Source organism: Schistocerca nitens, chromosome 1 (assembly GCF_023898315.1).
Source record: "Schistocerca nitens isolate TAMUIC-IGC-003100 chromosome 1, iqSchNite1.1, whole genome shotgun sequence".
Taxonomy (NCBI): domain Eukaryota; kingdom Metazoa; phylum Arthropoda; class Insecta; order Orthoptera; family Acrididae; genus Schistocerca; species Schistocerca nitens.
The window spans coordinates 894,386,659-894,401,989 of record NC_064614.1 but is presented as its reverse complement, the minus strand read 5'-3'; the positions used below and the strand labels follow the sequence as shown (position 1 = coordinate 894,401,989).

Genomic DNA, 15,331 nt, shown 5'->3' with positions numbered 1-15,331 from the left:
GTGAACAATTTGATCTAAAAATTACCAACACATTTTTCAAACATAAGGACATTCATAAATATACTTGGCAACAGAACACCAAAGAACTTCGTTCTATAATAGATTATATTATCATTAGGCAAACAAGTAGTTTCAAGGCAGTAGACGTCAGATCTTATAGAGGAGCCCAGTGTGGATCAGACCACTATCTAGTTAAAATGAAGTCTTTCTGGCCATGGAAGAATGCAAGGAGTGATACAAGTAACATAAATAAAACGAACCAGGCTGAGAAAGATGAAAATTTACCTTTTAATATTGACAGCCTACAAGACGGAAGTATCAGAACACTCTTTGCGGCCAGGATGGAAAGGAAACTGGTTGAATCATTTGAAGGAAGTACAGAGGAAATATATGACTATATAAAAGCTAATGTGAAAATCATAGCAACAGAGGTGTTGGGTAAAAAAGATAGCAACCACAACCGTGCAGCAGAGTGGTGGTCAGAGGAACTAGAGGTCCTCATTAGAGAAAAACGAAATGCGTTCCTTCAGTGGTTGAATGATAAATCAGAAGAAACAAGGTCAATATACAAGGAAAAGAAGAATGAAGTGACGAAAAAAATAAGGATGGCAAAAAATGAAGCATGGGAAAGAACATGTGCCAAGGTGAATAGCAAATTAGGATTTGGGAGAGCAAAAGAAGCATGGTCAGTATTGAAAGGGCTTCGACAGGATACAAAAAGCAAAACTAATCTACAACTGATAACACAAAAGGAATGGGAAGAGTATTTCCAAAAATTATTAAATGAGGACAGAGAAGAATATCTAGAAGACGGAACAGGGGAAGATGAAGGACATGAAGATGATGAGATCCATATTTTAGAAAGTGAAGTACTTCAGGCGTTGAGAACAGGAAAGAATGGTAAATCACCGGGACCAGGCAATATCAATCTGGAGTGTCTGAAATATGGTGGTGACAAAATTGTGAAACTGATAACACAGCTCTTCAACAAAATGATACATGGAGATTCAATACCCAACGAAATGAAGCTAGGTTACATTAATACAATATTTAAGAAAGGGGATCGCAAAATTTGTTCAAACTATCGAGGAATTTGTGTTACAAACTCATTAATGAGAATTTTTGCGAAAGTAATTAAAAACAAACTGGAAAAAAATTTTAGAACCCAAGAAGAACAATGTGGATTCACGGCTGGGAGATCATGTGTAGACCATATTTTCACATTACGACAGATTTTGGAAAAACATAGGGAAAAATCAAAAAGTATAGGATTAATTTTCATAGATCTAGAAAAAGCGTATGATACTGTTCCAAGAAAATTACTTTGGAGAGCACTACATATGGCAAACATAAACCCTTCCTTGATTAAAATAATACGACAGATGTATAAAGATAACATTTGCCAAGTGAAAGTTGGTAATAAACTTTCACAGAAATTTAGAACAAGCAAAGGCCTTTTACAGGGCTGTCCCATGTCACCATCATTATTTAAAATCTATATAGATATTAGCCTTAGAACATGGTCTCGTAAATGTAATAGTATGGGATTAGAAATAAGAGATGGAGTTTACCTACATCATTTATTATTTGCTGATGATCAAGTAGTCGTAGCACAAGATGGGGAGGATGCTAACTATATGTGCAATCAACTAGCAGTAGCATACAAAACTTGGGGTTTGAAGATTAATTACCAAAAAACAGAATACTTGACTAATGATTCAGATGAGCTTTACATTGAAGGAAAGAAAATCAAAAAGATAAACACTTTCTGTTATTTGGGATCCATTTTAGAAATCGAGGGAAAATCAGACTCAGAAATCAATAAAAGAATTAGTAGCGGACGGAGGGTCATTGGGATGCTTAACTCAGTCTTATGGAGCAGGAATGTAATGAGCAGAACTAAAAAATTAATATACAAATCCATATTAGAGAGTGTGGTTCTGTATGGAACGGAGACCTGGACAATTAACATGAAGCACATTAAAAAATTACAAGCTCTAGAGATGGACTTTTGGAGAAGATCGGCAAGAATCTCCAGGAAAGAAAAGATAAGGAACACCGAAGTAATAAGGAGAATGGAAATAAAAGAAAGAATATATGACGTAATGGATAGGAAGAAATTACAGTGGTACGGGCATGTACGACGAATGGAGGAAGCCAGAATACCAAAATTGATACTGGAGTGGGAACCGGAGGGGAGAAGAAGAAGAGGACGACCTGTGACCACCTGGCTCCAAAATGTACAGCACACAATGAGGAGAATGGGCGCAGAGGAAGAGGACACGCAAGATCGAAACACCTGGAGAAATATTTTGAGAGTATAGTTTAAGAACGTTTATTGTTTGTATTGTCATTTCCAGGTAAATTATTATGTTGGAGATAAGCCTCTGTAATGAGGAAAAGCTCAATATATATATATATATATATATATATATATATATATATATATTTCAATAGCTTCCCTGAGGTATAACCATCGCTGCTGACATTTATTGTCAGCAACTGAAACGTCTTATAGACGCAATCCAAGAACAACGACCAGAAAGACTGCGTGAAGTGATGATATTCCACGATAACGTCCGTCCGCACTCTGCTAGACTGACCAAAAAACGGTATACAGGAGTTGGGTTGGGAATTCGTTCGACACTCACGTTGTTCACCTGATCTCGTGCCCTCAGATTTTCGCCTTTTCCGCTCTCTATCGAGCGACCTTCAAAGAACTTCCTTTCCTGATGAAAATGCCATCCGAACACGGCTCCATGACTTGTTCGCCTCGAAACCACGCGATTTCCGAAGTGGTGGAATCGTTACTCCAGCGTTGGTAGACTGCTGTAAACAGCAAAGGGGAATATAGTGTTGATGACTAAGCTCTCTGTTACATGTTTCTGTTGTGTTCTCGGAGTCTTTCGCGACGGCATACATGAATAAAACTTTCCCGGTTTTCCAACCGCGTCAATTCGAATAAAATTCTCGAGCTTTCGATGGCCATCTCCGCCATCGTCGTCAGGAGTTCACTGACTGCCGGGGCCATCGAAAGCTCGAGGATTTTATTCGAATTGACGCGGCTGGAAAACCGAGAACGTTTTATTCATGTATCTGTTGTGTTTATTAAACATACGGAAAAACGCTACGAACTTACACACCAACCCAATTTGTCTACATTTTTCGTAAAAAGGATGGTCCTTCATAGCTTCACTTTCACTGTTCAGATGCGAAATCACACAGCGGACAACTCTCAAAGTGCACGCAGTTTTGGCGCTGATGTGTAATCAAAAACGACCACTAGCGACAAGCGGAACTTGGTGCGAGAATAAACCGCTTGCCACGGGTAGTCGAGACAAGAGTAAGAGGGCTAACTCACCCGTCGCCGTCGAGCGTGATGCTGGTGTCGGCGAGCACCTTCAGCACGAGCCCCACGGTGGTCCTTTGGTTGCAGTCGATGCCAAGCAGCGCGCTCTCCTCGGCGTCCCCGCGGCCCGTGCACGACACCACGACCAGGTAGCGCGTGCGATTCGGGTGCGCACTCTCCAGTTTGACGGCCTGCAACATCACACAGGCGCTCTGTACCAACGACACCAACACTACTACACCTCAGTATTCAAAGGTTTACAGGAGCTAGAACGCGCGGACAATTTTCGTAACCCAGTGTGAAAATGTCAAGAAATCAATGGGGAATCAGAGGAAGACTGAAGGCTGGAGTTTGGCGACAGGTCGTCGCTAAACTCATTAGAGCTACGCTGGCTCATTTGGACAGAGCTGCGAAATGGAAATGACACAGATACTGTTGCAGGAATCATTCAATAAATCGCCATAAATACTGAGGAAAACCTCAGTGACGATCACCCAGAACACGAATCTATTGCCGTAGATATTCTGCCACAGTGCACTGCAACGTTTACACAAGATACGTCAACTGTAACTTCACTTCAAAATCGCATCCGGAGTACAGCGAGAAGAACAGACAAGTTTTTTTTATGCAAGCCATTACGTTACGACACGTCTCAACTGCTGGCTGCATAAGTCGTATGCAAGTTTCAGATTTACAAAAGTGAAAAGTCATGATGATACTTGTTTCCAGTGCCCTGGCAGAATAAGAGCTACTTGCTTATTATAAGTCCACGCGCTTCCCTCACGCTTTCTATAATAATACAGCCATGACATAAAATACTGAACGGAACCAGAGGTAACAGCTCTACACATGGATGCACACTGCTTAAATGAAAACCCGAATCTCAATTTAAAAATATACATATCAAGAGAAATGGTATCAAGACAAATAGATACTTAGTCGAAAATGTAGAACTACTATTCAGATAATCGTGGCTGACTTGATTACTGATTAAAAAAAGGTTACCCAGCCACTGTAAGAGGGATTAAAATAACCTATCCATTAATTTCTAAACTGAAAAGGCACGTTCAAATGTGTGTGAAATCTTATGGGACTGCTGAGGTCATCAGTCACTAAGCTTACACACTACTTAACCTAAATTATCCTAAGGACAAACACACACACCCATGCCCGAGGGAGGACTCGAACCTCCGCCGGGATCAGCCGCACAGTCCATGACTGCAGCGCCTTAGACCGCTCGGTTCACAGGAGGCATCAGAAAGCTGAAATTTATCAGGCTACAACAAATGATTTTAAGAACGAAAAAACGGACGTGACCTCAAACATATTATTTGTCAGGTAATTTTGCCAGTGACAATCAATGGTTTGTATGAAATAGAAAACCTGCCGCTTTCTGTACCTGCGTGCGCCAGACAATGTTCACGGAAGCAAATATTACCCAGCACCAGGGTTTTATGGTGTTAGTACACGTGCAGGTGTAAAAGGATAAAACCAGTGCTTGTCCAGATGTATGTACACAACACTGTGCCGACCATAAGTAGACGGTCATGCATTTGAGTGCCAAATACATTCCCAGGAAAGTCGGTTAACGTCTACTAGCTTTTGTGCAACATTCTCAGAACAGTAAACCTCGACAATCTCTCAGAATTTCCCCACTAACTTTAATACGGAGGGTCCGTCGTTGCTCACGACGGTTTATTCAGCACAGCAGAGCATTTTCTCAGCATTTTCAAGTAGACATACGTCAGTTTTAAGAATAGCCCTGATCTTATTTTATGAATTCTACTGATCATATTTACCGGACAGACGTTTTCCAAAAATTTACTTGTGCCTGTGATTTATAACATTCTACAGCAATTCTCACTGTCCTAGGAACCAAATGTCAACAACAGGAAAATGATAAATTAGTTTGAACCTCCAATTTGGAAGTACAAAGAAAACTGTTGTAGTCCAGGTTCTTTATTTTTTCCTGTCTACTTACTGTTTTTCATGCATTACTCTACGTGCTTTTAACAGCTACATTGAGAAACTGTACACCACACTGTCAGCGGTTGCCTTACAGCATACCCACGAGAAACATGTTATTTCTCCGAAGCTTCAAACTCTTTACTACGCTGGGTTAGTGGTCTCAACTTTAAAATTTTATTTACACTGAAATTTTATCAATCTGTACTATGCATATTATTTTTACATACTATATTAAATCATGTAAAACATACGCTAAATAATTAAGTAAATTGAGAAAGTATGCTGTAATATTATTAATGACAGGTACTCCTCACCCAAAGTGCCAAGTTATACCTCCATTCTGTTGTCCGTTTTGGAACCTCAAAAACACTGTTTATAGTAGACCCGTGCGTTTTTAAATCCCCTAAGTTGTGGACGTTGCAATTCACAGGGACGTTGGGAATTTACGTTTCTCACAAGAAGAACAAAAACTGTTTCAAAGCGCACTAAGGCCAACCCGCTGCCTTCGGTCAAGCAATACGGGAATAAGTTAGCGCGAAACAGACCTATGCAAATATGGTAGCATCCGATCTCAAGAAGTTCATAGTCGAAGCACTTCGAAAGAGTTAATACATTTTTCTTGAACCTTCAGATCGAAGACCTCTGATGTGGTGACAGGAATAATGGTCTCTACATGTGTCATGTTGCGGTGGTGGCTTTACATAAATGTTACGACTGCAGAGATTTATAATACAATTAAGGATTAATTATAATAATTTCCAAATCCAGTCGTTTGGAAATACCAGTAGGTGACTCAAGATGGATTTTATTCAGCACTGTTCTCACAGACAATTACGGTCGTATTCATCTGCAAAATACATAATACGAAGTGTTTAATAGTGTTCTTCTTTAATATTTCCTTTCATGGGCAGATGACAACAAGCAGTGCTAATCTGAAATAATGTCAGGATTAATTTACATATGCATAGGTTCCTGTATCATTCGCCGGTGAGAGACAATGGGCTTTATCAGGGCTCCCTATCACGTAATGTAAATATCTCCCACACGAAAACATCGTCACCACTAGTCTCAACAGTGAGTATTTGTAAGTAGGGTCCACCGCTTCATGTCGTCGTCCTCAGTCCAGGTTACCTTTTTCCACGCTTCTATAGACCATTGACAGTCTTCCTCGACGAGAGCTGTGAACAGAAGTTGGCGTGTGGGATAATAATTTCTGTATCCCATACGAAGGAGTAGTTCCGGATGGTACGGATCGTCACCAGTTGTCGTCCAGGATTGAAATGCCAAAGCATTTGCTGGAATGCACCGCGTCTATTCACAGTTACACTCCGCAATAGTCGACCACTGCCATGAACACCTTGTTGCCTACGGCAGTTGCCTTTGACGCCAGCAATTGTCTCCAAATCGCAATACTCACGGTACGGCCTTGACATCATGGGCAGGGCTTGGAGATGAGGTGCTCCTTAGGTCGGCACCCACAATGCGACTGCGATCAAATGCATTGGCGCCTTTCCCGTCACGTGCTCCATTATGTTGGCCGTCAGTACAAGATTTGACGACAATGCACTGACTTGAAACTTCGAAAAATCTTATCCTCTTTTTTTTCTTCAACACAGAGGTTGTCACTAATAAAATAACAGAAAGAGAGTGAGAGAGAGAGAGAGAGAAGGGGGGGGGGGCGAGCGGGTACATTAATCACAAATCAAATACGAATCCAGTTAATACGACAGATCAACGAGTGTCCAGCCTGATACACCAGTCAACCTTAACGTCCTTTTTAGGCGATTTACCACACTCGTATCTGTGAGTGACAGCCTGGTTCCCTATCTCCATCTCAGGGTCACATCACAAATAGTTAAAACATTAATTCACACAGAAGATAGTTTACTCGATTCCCGGGTAAGTTGGTGCACACTATTTTCCCCCCTTACGTAAAGTGACATCGACAGGAACGCCATTCAGCCACAGATTGCCGAAGAAAAATAGAAACAAAAACCCTATTCATATGTCCAGATTTATTTTTCCTTGCTCCGGATAACTATCTGTGTATTCCGTTTCTGTACATATTTCCCGTGCTGTAACGAAATAATTGCAAATAGTGCTCAGCAGTTCGTCTGGGAACAAGACGGAAAGAAATGCTTTGCATGATTAATTGCGAATTTTGTAAATTTTACCTGGTTATCACAGGAGCCCATGTTTATTTATTATAAATATTTACAACTGACTGAAGGAGTTTTCCAGAATTAACTGCTGTCCTATGGTTGGTTTAAGTCGGATGCATTACAGGATTGTGACGTGTCTGGTCGTAGATCAATACTGGTACTTACGATACTGAAACGACAGGTTACTTAACGACAGTGTAATCTTATCGGAAAGTCTAAGAAATAAAAATCAATATGGTGAATGAGCATGGATAGTAAATAGTGAAACCAGCCACTAAATTTATGAAGATAAACTGTTCGAAATCGGTAACAGCAAAGAACTATAATACGATTTAACAATTACGTCTATTTACGGTCCAGTGGTTTTCAAAAATAATTTACTTGTCCATACAACACGGTTAGCGAAAGACAGCATATCTAAGTAAAAGACGATCTGTTCAAGCGATGAATGGATGAATGAATGGAAGTGTGACCTTCAGGCAACCGTGTCTCTTCCAGGAAATCTCTGCTCCATCTCTTGTCTTCAGTCAGCAGTGGGCTAACGTCATATGTTAAGGACTCACCTATGTTTACAGGAGATTCCGCATATTTGTTCCATCTTCTGTTGAAACAGTACACGCACGTAAAGCAAAGAACAAGCAAGACGGCGTAGTGATGGAGTGTGCGCGCGAATTACGTCACTACCTGGAAGGAGAAGGCTGCGCCTTCAAGGTAAGATAGCGGCAACCTGCGCAGCCTCCGTACCTGGCACTGAGCGCCTTGCAGGGGGACACCGTTGCAGCCCTTCCCCACTGTGCGAACGGGGATATCTTTGAGAAAGTACCAGATTACGATGGGGCAGAGGATCTCGGTATCAAAATACTACAGCAGCCACCCCCCCCATCTCTCCCCCTTCCCCACAAATCTGCTCTACCCTCCGCCTCGGCTTGCTTTCTGGACACTCTGAAATTCGAGAGGTTACAGTGCCCAAGTCCGGTTGTTACTACTGTGTGCAAGACGATTTCTGGACTCATTATAGTTTTTGAAACGACGCGCCCGTCATCACAATCTCAGCTCCTACGGATCTGAAAATTCTCTGGGGCACGAAACAAATGTAAACGTGCGCCGCCAGTCGGTTCAAGCAGACCTGCAAAGGACTCAATAAATGTTGGGCACTAAACGTTTTACGTTATCATTCTTAATTTTCATTCTTTAATGTATCTAAAAAGGATGTGAGAAACCTAGCAAATAAAACTGTCATTTATGACGTGAATTATAGCAGGTAACATGACACACAAATACTAGCTCTATAATCCGCGAAACACTGAAATAACTTGTAGACGACTTTTTTTTATCAATACAATTTACGGAAAGAGCGCGGGAAGAGAGGCTTTCTGTACGCTGAATAAGGTCCTAATTCAGTCGGATGATGAATCATGCTTTATCTGTCTATGCGAAGATGACATTCTCGAAGCTAGTGGAAAGTGAGATACCTAAGCACGAAGAAATGGTTCAAATGGCTCTGAGCACTATGGGACTCAACATCTGAGGTGATCAGTCCCCTAGAACTTAGAACTACTTAAACCTAACTAACCTAAGGACATCACACACATCCATGCCCGAGGCAGGATTCGAACCTGCGGCCGTAGCAGTCACGCGGTTCCGGACTGAAGTGCCTAGAACCGCACGGCCACCGCGGCCGGCTAAGCACGAAGAGTAGAGGAGAAAAACACCGCATGTCTGTTTTTACTATGCAATATTTTTAATATGGTGTTGTGCTTAGTTTGAAACGGGCGTGCGCAAAAGTCATCATATGCAACGCTGTAAACTGAGAAACGTGTCAGTAAAGTGGTCATCTTTATGGTACAGAAAAGGAGCTTTTGATACATTAGAGGTGCGATAGCACATTTTATGTCATATATGGTCTAAAAATACCCTACGCACCTTTTCTGTTAGCTATTAATAGCTGACGTAACGGATGTGGACCAGACGGTTAGCGTGAGTTCTCCAGAAATAAGACCCCCGATAATGTGCGATGAGAATGGTACAAGCCGGTAGGAGAAACACCATTCTAGACAATTTTATCTCTCAACGAACTTCTCGCGATCGTGCCATGATGTAGTATCACACGCTTCTAAAGGGTGTTGAAGGAATCTAGGTTCAAAGACTTGTGACCCTGTCGACGAACCAACCGCCGAGCCGCGGCATTAGCGCAAGCGATATTTGATTTATTTTTCTAATCTTTCGCCAAATCCTCCTGTACTGATAATCGCCGTTAAAGGAACTAGTCGTGGCTGCATTTCAAAAACGAAGTAAACGTATCTTTACAGTGTGCATAAACGAAAGAGCGTCCTGTGGTGTGGACTAACAGCTCAGTTACTTCTGGTATCGAAATGATGCGGTCCGTAACACAGCAGGTAGGAATGCAGACAACACTGATCCAGTCTGCAAATAGCAGAATTGCTGATAATTATTTATGTTCAAAAATCAATACCAATATAGTGCACACTGTACACGAATGTAGTTCGGCACCAATTCACTGCGACACACACACACAGATATAGCGATAAACACATTTCAACAAGAATCCTGATTATACCTTACCACGAATGTACGACTACGATGATGATGATGATGATGATGATGTTGATGATGATGATGATGATGACCACCACCACAACCACCATTCCCTTTCGTTTCCGAAGAAATATGTTCCTCTGTAGCGACACAAGCGTTTGGTGGTTAAGTCACGAAAAAACTACGAGACCAGGACGCAGAACGTGCAGGATTGTAATCTGCCGCTTTATCCGGTTGCACTAATACAGTTGCTCGACGGCTGGCGCTCTCTTGCTGAATTCAAGAGGCTGGCACAACTTTGAACTTCGATGTCTCAGAAATGCTTCAGAAGCATATCATACTAGAGCAACATCTGTCATCTAAGTATGTCCAAGAATAGTGCTGAAGATAAGCGAAAAACACTGAGTCGTTGGCATTATGCCTCCCAGAGCCTGAAGCCTCGCATCTGGTGGGTCTAAATAAAACAGCAAATGAATAAATAACACTTGTTTCACAAAAATGTCAGCCACACACTCATATTTCGCTTTCTGTCCAACACCTACAATATTTACACAAGGCTCGTTTGCAAGGAAGAAGCGGTGGCGAAAGAGGGCATTTGCTCTCACCCCCGCCAGCCCCCTCCTGGAATCTACAGCGCGGAGTTATTTATTACAGAATGCTCATACAGTTCTAGATGTTTTAATCAAATGAAACTGTATAGTCCTAGAGACCTTTTCAAGTATCAAACATCTATGATGTATATATGCAGACTGCAGCAAAAATTTGTATCACGGTCGGCACTCGAATCCGAGTCTCCTCCTCACTAGGCAGATGCGCTAACCTCTACGCCACTCTGGCAGAGTGAATTTCAGGCAGGATCCCAGGTTTCGTTTGATGCTATGGTGCTACCCCAACACAGTAGAAGAGCCACTGCAATGCTGTTCGACTTTATGGGAATACCAAGTGGACTGAGGTGTGAATGGGAATTTGGATTGAGTTGTAGTCCGTGCAGTTGTGTTAGTCCACTTTGCGGAGGTGGCGTAGCGGTTAGCGCGTCTGCCAAGTGAGCAAGAGATTTGGGTACGAATCCCGGCCTTGGTACAAATTTTCATTCGTCGTTTCAGTCCGCACGTTTATTTCTACAACTGATTTCCCACGGTTCCGCTATACTGCTCATTTAGCCAATTGCTGTCTACGTCAAGCTTGTTTGGCAATTTTAGACCTTTGCACCCCTCTAGACACAGTTCTGCGGACGCATATGGTTGTAGTCGGAGCTGACCGTGAGAAAGCATCGTCCGCGGGAGGTCAGGGGCGAACACTGAGTGGGCGTGGCTGGCAGTCTGCGGCGCCGCGCCGTTAACACAATTGGCGCGCTGTGACGCGGCTGCAGCTGCTGAGCGCGCGGCCGCCAGTCCCCGCCCACGCGGTGACGCGAGAGCTGCCACTGCCGGCGGCTGTCGTCACCGCCGTATGTTTGGTTCTCGTAGCGCAAAATTCAATTCCTGGCTATTACAAAGCAGACATCAACAATGAATCAGCAATACTTTTTACTGGCCAAGTACTCGTCAGCATCTGAGTTAAGAACAGCAGACAGAGACAGAGACAGAGAAGGAGATGATGACTGGATTGTAGGGCGCTCAACTGCTCGGTCATCAGCGCCCGTACAAAGTCCCAATTTTTACTCAGTCCAATTTTTAATGCAATCCAATCGAGATACTGTCACGAATGATGATGGTGGTGAAATGATGAGGACAACACAAACACCCAGTCCCCGGGCAGAAAAAATCCCGAACCCGGGACCCCGTGATCTAGAGACAGCAATGCGAGAGAGAGAGAGAGAGAGAGAGAGAGATCACATTATTTTTACCAAGTCGAACGCAGTAGTTCCGGTGTAACATATCCTGCGATAATTTTTTGGGGTAACTCACCAAACCAATTCAAAGTCGTGCCAGTCGAGTAGAGTGTAATATGGAATATCTGTGGTAGAAACTGAAGAACCTCCTGCCGAGGCCCGCCCACTATTCAAGCGAATGGGGATGCTAATGACTGTTTCGGGGCAGTTACGGAATCAACACAAGAAACAGTCTTCGAAAAGATTTAAAGTCACTTACTTCGATCCAGAAAGGTATCCATACTTTCAACACTCTGCCAGAAGTCGTTACAGGTTTAGCTACTAACAAAGTTCAATTTGGGGAGGGAGGGGGGGGGGGGGGCGGCGGCGGAATTGGCTAAAGGATTTATTGGTGTCCACCTCCTCCTATGCCACTGATGAATTTATTAGTAGAACCAACTCATTTATAAATTATTAATACTGTCAAGTAATGTGTACGTTACATAAAATCTGATTTATGTACACCTTCAGTGCAATAATACGATAAATGTGAATGAGGTGTAAACAGAGTTTCTGTTTGCTGACGTGCGATTACAATAGCCTAACAATTATCATAAACCACCTCTGTGTATTATAAATTTACATGTTTTGTCAGCAATCTGTTGTCATCTCTTCAATGGAAAGAAGTGATGATTTACTACACACCATGAGGACCAGCTCACTAACGATTTGTGAAACGTAGATTAGCATCTCAACTTTTGGATATTCGAATTATATATTCTTGTTTTATGATATGTTCTACTTATCTACGGATCTTCTCACTATGGACCTATGGAACAAATCGCATATCTAATCTGATGTAACCGTGATCTCGTCGGCCCTTGAACAATAAATGTATAGCTGGTAGTAGATACGTCACGAATTACATTTCTTAAGTCTTATAGGCATTGAGCCTGTGTCGTGCCACTACGTGAATGATAATCTGTGAGAACGTTAATTCGTAAAATATTGCTGCTGCAAGGACCACTGCCGCGACCAAAAGTTTTTATTTAATAGCTGCTGTTGTTACAGAAGATTGACAAGACTGCAAAAAACGACACGCCAGTTCAATGTTCCACAGCAATATGTGAGCAGTTGCATTATCTAAAACCACCTCCTCGCTATGGGTAAAAATGCCGGATTGCCACTCCCGGATTCCTAATACCACTTCAAGGCCCTATAAAATAACGCAGGAACTGAGCAACTGAACGCTCCAAGCATATACGAAGGTCGCTGGAATGACGAAACTGCGTACACGTTGATGGCAATACACTCACCCAGAACGTTATAAGTGGCTGCTGATAGATGACGTTCATGGGCTCATTCGTTAGCGTAAAGCATCCCTCAGCATACCAGCTAGAACTGTAAGACTGATTCAATAACTCCTCATGAACTGCAAACGTTTGCTAATTCACCAGTGACAATTTTTTACAATGTAAATCAGATATGTCTGGAACAAGCCTGTTAGGCCCATCCCGGTAATCTGCGGACGACTGTTCTCCAGTCTTGGGTAAGCCCCCTTTCTTACGCTTCCAGTGTCTAATGGAGTCACAGTCCGAGTTGCGCATTCCATTAGGGGAAAACTGAATGCACCACGTTAACATGAATATATTTATAGAGTTATGCGTAAAACCGATCCAGAAAGCCGCGCGGGGTAGCCACGTGGTCTTGGGTGCCTTGTCACGGTTCGCGCGGCTCCCCCCCCCCCCCCCCCCGCGGAGTTTCGAGTCCTCCCTCGTGCGCGCGTGCGTGTGTGTGTGTGTGTGTGTGTGTGTGTGTGTGTGTGTGTGTGTGTGTGTGTTTTGTCCTTAGCGTTCAGTTAGTTTAAGTTAGATTAAGTAATGTGTAAGCCTAGGGACCGACGGCCTCAGCAGTTTGGTCCCATAGGAACTTACCACCACGACCGAGCCACAATTTATGGCACCACATTTTAAATTTAAATCATCTGTTAGAATTAATAATGTTTAATTTAACAAACGTTGAAGCTTCATTATCCAATACACGTACTCAAGAGTTACGCACAGGTATGTCTGTGGTCTAATCAGTGCAAATGACTGAAGTAACGTTGGCGATTTATCTATCAAATAAAAATAACTTTATTCAGACGGAATTTGTCACTGCCATATTCTCTACACTTAGGCGGATGCCAGGAGACCAGGGCAAGTACTGGTATTGACGGCGGGGGTGGGAGGGTTGGCGAGAGGAGGAGGACGAGGAGGAGGAGGAGAGAGAGAGAGAGAGAGAGAGAGAGAGAGAGAGAGAGAGAGAGAGAGGGGGGGGGGTAGGGGGGGGGGGGGCACGACGGTTCAAATCCAAGTCCAGAGTGCGGTTTCCTTAAGCTGCTTAAGGCAAATGGCAGGACGGTGCCTCTGAAGAGATCACGGCCAATAGCCTGCCCCAGCATTCCCCAGTCAGAGCTCGTTTCTTACGACGGCGTTATCATCGATGGGATGTTAAACCCTAATTTTCAGTCCTTTACAACTGGAGACATTTGGTACACACTAAGTAGCTATTGGAATTTGCAGCACGTCCATTATTTAAAAAAAAAGCACCAAGAAACGCACGTAGGACTATTATTCACACTCACTGATAACTTTACTTATGAGACCTAAATTTACGGTGGACGATACGTAACTCCATATGATACGATGATAACAAAAATTAAAACACGGTGATTAAACTGATTTCCATTAGCAACAGATATCCGTAGCTTGCCACTTGATATGAGACAGCTGAAAAGTGACGAGAGGTTATACATCTACTTCGTCTGTGACAACTATTTTTTTCCCCTTCTAGTAACGAAAAGTACTTACGTGAGAACAAATGACAATGCTTCTCGTCGTCCCACAACGTCTGTCAATTATTGTTTAACGGAAGCCAGCGACGCATGAGCACAAATTTCTGTCAAGAACACAACGTTCCGGCTGCAGTGAGACACGAGTTATTCTTTCGGAGAAAAAGAATTGTAAGCGGAGACGGACGGAAGAGTCACGTGGCCCTGGGAGTGACCTGTGGCCTCCAGCAGCCAGCTCGCCCGGACGCGGCTGTACCAAGTTACGAGTAACTGGACTGAGCGTTCACCGTCTACTGACTGTTCCTACCGTAGCCATTGAGCTGGCACTGTACACTGGCGGCCCGTTATTCGAGCCTCCCGTACATATATCCCCACTGCCCGCCGTATCACACAGGAAGCACTGGGGGGCAGAAAAAAAGGAAAACGCCCCCAGATAACAACGCACCGTCGCGGCTGTTCTACGGTGTATGTTAACGGTGTAATTTACGTACCAGCTGACACATCAGTAGCGAATGGGCTCTCTTTGTTCTTGGGTTTTAGCCAGTGACTAACATTCCTCGTCGTAAGAAACAGACTGCCCTTTATCATCACTGGCCCGATACTGCCCAGCAAGTCGCTACTAGATTCCTTTAATATCAAGAATACTTAGTATA

General features: G+C 43.1%; 1 protein-coding gene across 2 annotated transcripts in view; it reads right to left on the bottom strand.

The window, feature by feature from the left end:
* Positions 1-15,331, bottom strand: part of LOC126192086 (mucin-5AC) — a 623,139-nt gene that overhangs the window by 89,646 nt on the left and 518,162 nt on the right. For both annotated transcript variants that reach the window (XM_049932578.1, XM_049932577.1), the window contains exon 4: positions 3,362-3,540. In XM_049932578.1, coding sequence (XP_049788535.1) covers positions 3,362-3,540 — 179 coding nt within the window. The remainder of the gene's footprint in view (positions 1-3,361; positions 3,541-15,331) is intronic.